Consider the following 7,849-nt stretch of genomic DNA (forward strand, 5'->3'; position numbering starts at 1 on the left):
TATATATATAATTATAAGTAATTTCTGTCATTTATCTGGAAACATTCTTTAACATTAGCTTCTGCTAGGGTGCTATCAAAACCTTAAATACATGTCAAACCTCTGCTGGTCTGATTAGTTTAATAAAAAAAAAAAAAAAGGCTTTAACTTTTACATTTAGAATTCAAGATTTTAATTAAAAAAATGTTTCTTTAAAACTTTCGGTACAATAGTCAAGAAAATTAAAAGCTAATCTGCTTCAAGATCATGTCTGGGTTTGATGTGAAATAACTAGAAAATGATTGCAACAGTGCAATCGTAACTTGGACCAGTTTTAGAACATCTTCTCAATAGAACTGTAGAATAATAAATGTGTTAAACTGGATAAATAAAAATGTAATTATCCAGGTTGTGTAATGGCAGATTTAGCTACATTCAGCTTTAGCTAACATGCTGCATCAGGAAATGACATAAAATAATACCCTGTGGTCTGATAGCTTATTTTGTCCAAATAAAACTGTGGAATGGCATTAATAATAAATTAATTAGTAATTTCACACATTTCATTTTTTATTTAGCCTAAAAAGTGTCACTCTGTTAGCTTTAGCAAAGTGCTAAAATAATTTTCTGTAAAATAAATAAACTATCTTCTACCAATCAAATTTGATTAAACTGGTTAGAAACAACATTAGAAAAAAAAAATTTATTATATCTCATTTTCAAATATTTTTGAAATGGCCACTCCTGGTCTGGTGAGTTAGCCATTAGCTCAAACTTTAGCTTATCTGCTACCATGGTAGCAGATAAGTTTTGTAAAGTACGACCTTATCACCAGCAGGTCATCTTACTTTTTTTTATGGGTTGAAGGTGTTTGTGAGAGGGAATTACATTGATATAAAACAATTTATATCAATTTGAAATGATTTTCAGAAGGTATGTGACCAAAAATATCATATTAGCTTTAGCTTACATGGTACAATTTTTGTTAAAGAAAGAAACACCTGCAGTCCTGATAAGTGGTTATAAAGTAAAAGGTGGAAACAATGTCAGCTTAAGATATGAAGTGGCTTTTCTTAAACCATTTTCTTCGGTTAATTTCCGCCGTTGCACATGTTCCTTTTTGTAAAAAACCGACGCTAGCACCAGCAAGTTTGTTCCAAATCAAAATAAAATAAAACTGCAGCTGCATTTTATGTACGCCACTGCGTTATGAAAACCTTACATCACATCAACACGTGTTTGGGTATTGTGTGACGAACCAGTGGAGAGGCCCAGGGCCAGTGAGATACAGTTCGCTCGCCTGTGGCTACAAGGCGTTACAATGCTGCTGCTGCTGGAGGGCATTTTCTTTAATCAGCGCCGCTGGTGCATTGATTGAACAGGCTGTGGCTGAGATCGTGTTCTTAATGCCGCCTTTGGGCCTTTAACACCCACTCTCGTTCTTGCCTGGCTTTCAGCAGAAGTGCCTAGCTGCCATTCTGTCTACTTACGGCAAGACGGCTATCTGGCTCACACTAACAGGACCGAAGGTACTAATGAAGACGCCTGCTGATGTCGTAACGCTGCTTCATGTGACGTTTCCTCTCTCGATGTGACATTAAATTGATCTAACATCTGTTTTTGTTTAAGGTTGTATGTTTGACAAAGTGGCGAGGCACTTCTACGACGACACCTGCGTCGTTCCTGAAAAAGTCGAAGGTGAGTCAGCGGACATTTCTGAGCACATGTGATCTGTTTTTAGTGTAAAATGATGAATTTATTCTGTTTTCTGTAGGTGACATCAAGCAGGAGGCGGCCCTGTACCGCGAGGGCCCGTCCTATCAGCGCCGAGGCTCGCTGCAGCTCTGGCAGTTCCTGGTGGCTCTTCTGGACGATCCGTCCAACTCACACTTCATCGCCTGGACCGGCCGTGGCATGGAGTTCAAACTCATCGAGCCAGAAGAGGTAAAAACCTCAGAAATACCAAATGTTTATGTCATATTTGACAGGAAATTGTTTCTTTATACAGTTTTTAGTAGTTTTTACTTAACATTAAGGTTGAAAACTGAGATTTTTGCCACTAATATTTATTTACACCTTGTGGCAGGAAGCACACTTTGCTCTGGCTTAGGGCTGAAATGATTACAGTATGTGTTGTACAATGGCTGCTGGAAAAGACAAGTGTTTTGTTGTAGACTTACCGTTCAGAAACCACTTGCTGTGTTCTTGTTGGTTGTGCAGGAGGCTCCACTTCTGCTTTTCAGTGATGTAAAATGCAGCCATTTTCATATGCGAGTGTAAACATTGAGTTGGGGGCCTGACCAGAAGCAGCTTATTTTGATTTAAAGTGACAGGAATTCATGGCAGTTTAAGTTAAATCTCACTCGATATGCAGGTTTTTAAATGTCTATGTCTAAACATAGACAATAAAGTCTGTCGACGTTTATGTAAACCTCTTTACTCTAATTTCCATTTGCATGATTTATTGTTTTTCTCTTTTTTCCAAAAACTGGAGGTTAAAAGTCTTCAGTATTTTGGTCTCAACTAGGCCAGTTCTGTTTACAGAGACTTCATAATTAATTTTATTTGTTGTTTCTGTTGGTTTGTTTATTTGTTTTTGGATATTTAAAATGTCTTCCAATTCCAGTGTTAAATGTTCATTAGAATTTAAAGCTTATTGATCTTTGTTCTTACATTATTATCCCGTTATTGCCATTATTTTTACCTGAAAATTGTCTCAAAACAGCAACATTATCATTTATCACAATAACTTTTGGGACAATTTATCATCTAGGAAAATTTGTTATCGTGACAGACCTATAGGTTTCTCTTCTTTTGTGTAACAAAAGGAAGAGGAATAGAATAAAAGCTCCCTAAGGTGGGTTGTTTTTGTAATATCATGAGGTCAAAATGAGAATTTAAAAGCAAAATCAGACAAATTATAAATCAGTCAAAATACGTTTTCCTAAAAGCGGTTAAGTCTGGATCTGTGCATGCCCACTCCCCCCACAGTGGGCCTCAGTTACTGCTGTGGGGGGCTGGTCAGCGGGGGGGGGGGTAGGAAGCAGGAGGCAGATGAGCAGGTGGCAGCGGTCCATGGAGCCCGGCGGAGTGAGGAGGTGCGGGCCAGCCGCAGCCACCAGGGGTTCCATTCATACCATGAGGTGACGCAGCAGACAGACGCAGCTAACGGCACCTGGCTTTACAGGTGTAGGATATAAACAGATACATGGAGCACCGGAGAAACCCTACCAAGGATTTTTGGTGTAGTTTCTAAATCAAATAGTTTTGTCTCGTTAGACAAAACTGACTAACGAGTAACTTTTCAGCAAGAAAAGTCAATAATTCCTTAACAAGACATTTTTCCCATGTTAAAAGTAAAATAAAACTAGAACTTTTTCATCAACATTAAGGAATTATTTACTTTAATCAAGCGCCTATGTATTTATGGAAAGTCACTTATAAGTTATTTATTAATTATGTGATATCTACAACTAGTGTAATACTTGTAATATTTTATGTTTTGCAGTGTAGTAAAATTTGCCTAGACTTCATTATACCGTTACTAAAGTAATCACGCCCTGTAAACTTTTATCTTTCACATAGTTACAGACGAAAACTGCAACCATGTCTTTGTAAAATAAAATCTTTGTGATATAAAGATTATCAAGTACCAAGATTACCAAGATACTTGTGGTACTTAATACTTGGTACTTGGTATGGTGTTATTGGTAGAAAGAACCAATAATACTTGGTAAGATTTTTATGATTTTTGTTCAAAACAAAAAATTTTATCAAGTACTATTGGTCTAGTTTCTAGTGTGAATTCTTAGTACAGTTTAAATAAAATAAAATAAATTCCTAAGTAACTCTCCAGTGAGAACTATGAGCTTCTTCAAACTCAGTAATTCCTTAATATTTATTTCATAAATGTAAATTTTTTTTTTACCAAGTTATAATCTGCCAGTGGAACTAATACTGGGTTGCTAGGTAACGGGTTGGGCTTGCCTGGGGTTACTAGGTAACGGGTTGGGCTTGGCTGGGGTTGCTAGGTAAACGGCGCAATGCGCGTTGCTTATGAAGTAAATGGAACTATTAGTTTTTCATCAATAATAAAGGAATTATTGGCTCTGAACAGGCTGCTACGTCTTGCTGAGAAGTTACTTATCAGTCAGTTTTGTTTTATTTTACGTGTATTAAGACATTTCCACTAGAAACTGGACCAAAACTAGTTGGTAATATTTTGAGAGGGAGCAATGAAGCTGGAGTGAGAGAAGATGGCGCGAGTGGTGTTGTGAGTTTGGACGCGGCGCCGGATGGTGGGTGGTCTGCTAGACAGGTGCTGTAACATCTGCTGCCGCCTCAGCTGGCCATGTTGACAGGCTGCTAATGAACACATCCCTGGTCAGGTCTGCTCAGGCTGGACGCAGAATGATTACCGTTGTTAGGATTAATAAGTTTGTTTAGCATTTCAGCTGCTGCTGCATGAGAGGGAAACCACCTCTGAATGTCTGGGATTGTTTTCACTTTGTTTGTTTTTGCTTTTTGCCTGGTGAAGGTGGCGCGTCGGTGGGGGATCCAGAAGAACCGGCCAGCGATGAATTATGACAAACTCAGCCGGTCGCTTCGCTATTACTACGAAAAGGGAATCATGCAAAAGGTAAAAGAAAGTCTTCATATGCAAAGAATATATATTTATTTTTTATTTTTTTAAATGATAATCTGCAGAATGTTTTACCTTTAATTTACCTATCAAACTCATTGATACCCAACTGATTATGTGTAAATTCCACTATTGTTATTTTTACATTTTTTTGTAACCTTTTCCTGAAATCAACACTAAGTTGGCATGTACTCAAGTTATTCCCATTTTGAAGAGAATTGGGAGAGTGAGTATTAAAGAAAATGAAAATAATGTCTCAGTTACAATTATTTATTGTAAAATCGTAAGCTGACCAAAGCAGATTTTAGTCGACTCCCCGTGTTTACGTTTGTTATGGTGGCAGAAATGGACATATCTTTGATTATTTTGTAATAATAAAACTTATATTACCTGCAAGTAACTTTTCAGCAACACATTATTTCTCTTATAACAAAATATTTTTCCCATATGTGAAATAATCACCAATAATAACCGAGACTTTTTAAATCAATGTTGAGGATTTATTGATTTAAAACAAGCTGCTATATCATGCTGAGTAAGTTACATTTAAGTTAGTTTTTGTCTTATTTCAAGGGCACTAAAATATCAGCTCTAAGAACGAGACAAAAATAATTGGTAGGATTTTGTGTTTTTGCCGTGTAACACAAGCATTTGTCTCGACATCAAACAGAGAAAAAAAACTCGTGTTTTTTTATCGACCAGGTTGCTGGGGAGAGATACGTCTACAAGTTCGTGTGCGACCCGGAGGCCCTGTTCTCGATGGCGTTCCCCGACAACCAGCGGCCGGTGCTGAAGACAGACATGGAGCGCCAGATCAACGAGGAGGACACTGTGCCGCTGTCGCACTTTGACGAGAACATGGCGTACGTTCAGGAGGGGCCCTACTGCCAGCCGCACCCCTACAGCGAAGGCTACGTTTACTAGCGACACACACACCTTCACTCCGCCGTGCGTCCTCCGTACACCTGAGACCGTCATGTCCTCTGATTCACAGTCGCTCCGGGAAAAGGACTGAACACACACACACACACACACAGAGTGGCACTTCCCTCAATCTGCCCAACATCAACACACTCACTCATCTTTGCTCTTGTCTTTCTGGCGTCCAGAGAGTGCACTTTATGGACAGGAACAGCACCAGAGTCTGTGTGTTTGGCGTTTTACCCGTTTATGTTTGTACATTACAGCTGAACGCATTCTGTTTATCTTTATTTTTTATTATCATTTTGAGCATGAGGCTGGAACTTTGGTTTCCTGCAAAAGGAACTCGTCTCTGCACACGTGAAGCACATAGAAGAAGGAAAAACTCTTGTTGTTTTGTCCTAATGCAAACATCTTCTACTGGAAATCTAACAATGCTTCCACGGTGACGAGATTGTTCTTTGAAAGACTGACGCGATGGTGACAAAAAGGACATTTTTAGCCGGTTAGGTGGGAACTTCCTCGCCTCCAGGCTGACCCAGCTCTCTGCCATGACTCCAACCAAACTGTAGATCTTCATCATGTAGATGTTTTTGCTGTAACAACATCATTTCCTCATCAACTAAAAAAAAAAAACCTTGTGGGTCACAGCTACGAGGATGCACTGGAATCTTTTAGGATAATCATCAGAGAAATAACTCAGTCGCTGTGTAAAAAAAAAAACTGATTTGTATTCATTTTTCATTCAGGTGTTCAGTTTTTCAGTGAAAAACAGGTGACTTCTATGTACAGTTAAAATTAACTCAGAATACCTATTGCATCCCCAAATTTCAGTAAGTGGATTTAATCAGCAAAAGAAAAAAAAATTAAATATTTTTCTTCACATTTTTTCAGTTCAGTTCCAGGTGAACACAATGTCTTTGTTTCTGGAAAAATAAAAAAATAAAAGTTGCTTTGCCATCATTAGTTTGCTTTTTGGTAAAAACAAAAAGAGCTATTTAGAAGTTTATAATGTGGTGAAATAAAGGAAGTCGTGTTATATTATAATGTTGTATAATCAGGTATTTGCACATTTTGTTGCTGCTTCAAATTGTAAGTGTATTTTCTAGTCAAGATAAAAGGAAATCAAAAAACTGAAAGCGTTTAGCAACTTTGGCCTGCTGCTCTGGATTTCTGTTAATTTTGTTGCTTTTTATTTTTTTTATTTTTATTTTTTATCCATGCATCCAGAAAAAAAACCGTCTGGTCTGTCTGTTTTTGGAGGTTTACATGTGTGGGATGAGATTGGCAATAGGAACGTTCTGTAATAAAATAGTAACAAAAAAAAACAACAAAATTATGTCCACTTGTTAATGCTTACATAATTAAACAATCACATGAAAGGTTTTGTCAAAAGATTTTTGTGCTTTGTTTGACAAAGGGATCATTTGGTTTCTGGTTTTAAAATATGTCACAGTTTTAAAGGGTATGATTTAAAATTAACTACATTTTTCCATCACACTTTTCTGTGGTTTGAATTTCCTACAAAACTTTACTGACCAAATCAAGGAAATGTACCTGCCTACCCTCCCTACGTCAAAAATCAGTTGAGGGGGGAAAGTGGATAAATTATTGCTTTAAATCCACTTTTAGATGAGGACAAGGTCTTCTGAAAACAAATATTAGCAAATGCTAATTAGCTAATGCGATAACGGTTTTTTTTGCTAACCTTGAAAACTTAGTGCAGTTACTTTCCCTTAAATAACTTCAAAGTTTTTCTGGAAAAACTAAAAGTATTTAAAGTAATAATTTACTTGGCTGTTTTGTAAACATTTAGTCAAATAAAGTTCGGCATCTCTGTTGAAGTTTCGGTTGTTATGTAGTTAGACGTTTATGTTCATGCTCTTATTTTGAAGTGGCGATTTACACACCAGTTCCGTTTCCTCCCCTCGCGTTCTCTCCGTTTCTTTTTCCCTGACAACTTTATTTCAAACAATAAAAATTCAAGAACAAAATAAAACATGCACAATAGAACAATATATAAACATTAACACCGTAGAAAAGGTTAATTCTGTTAAAATAAATTCATGTAGTCTTTCAAGGGCATAATTTGAATTGAAGTTAGCGCTTTAGCATTAGCTTCTGTGCTTTAAAGTTAGTAGCAACTAACTTTTTAGTTACATGTAAGCTTTACACATGGGAATTGCTGAAAACACAAACTTGTCCTTACTTGAATGTTAAATGTTTTGTATTTAATATTTAATTAAATCATATTAGATAACATGGAGTAACACAAAATGTTTCACAGAGATTAAAAACAAGGATTAT

At 36.9% G+C, this 7,849-nt stretch overlaps 1 protein-coding gene across 4 annotated transcripts in view; it reads left to right on the forward strand.

Moving 5' to 3' along the window:
- Nucleotides 1-6,924, forward strand: part of etv1 (ETS variant transcription factor 1) — a 32,375-nt gene extending 25,451 nt beyond the window's left edge. For 3 of the 4 annotated variants that reach the window (XM_008430942.2, XM_017309696.1, XM_008430944.2), the window contains 5 exons: nucleotides 1,437-1,508; nucleotides 1,609-1,677; nucleotides 1,754-1,923; nucleotides 4,517-4,618; nucleotides 5,324-6,924. In XM_008430942.2, the coding sequence (XP_008429164.1) occupies nucleotides 1,437-1,508; nucleotides 1,609-1,677; nucleotides 1,754-1,923; nucleotides 4,517-4,618; nucleotides 5,324-5,545 (635 nt within the window). In that variant the 3' untranslated portion in view covers nucleotides 5,546-6,924. The remainder of the gene's footprint in view (nucleotides 1-1,436; nucleotides 1,509-1,608; nucleotides 1,678-1,753; nucleotides 1,924-4,516; nucleotides 4,619-5,323) is intronic. The other variant, XM_008430943.2, reaches the window with a different exon arrangement.
- Nucleotides 6,925-7,849: the final 925 nt, after the last annotated feature.

The sequence above is a fragment of the Poecilia reticulata genome, linkage group LG16 (genome assembly GCF_000633615.1).
Source record: "Poecilia reticulata strain Guanapo linkage group LG16, Guppy_female_1.0+MT, whole genome shotgun sequence".
NCBI lineage: Eukaryota > Metazoa > Chordata > Actinopteri > Cyprinodontiformes > Poeciliidae > Poecilia > Poecilia reticulata.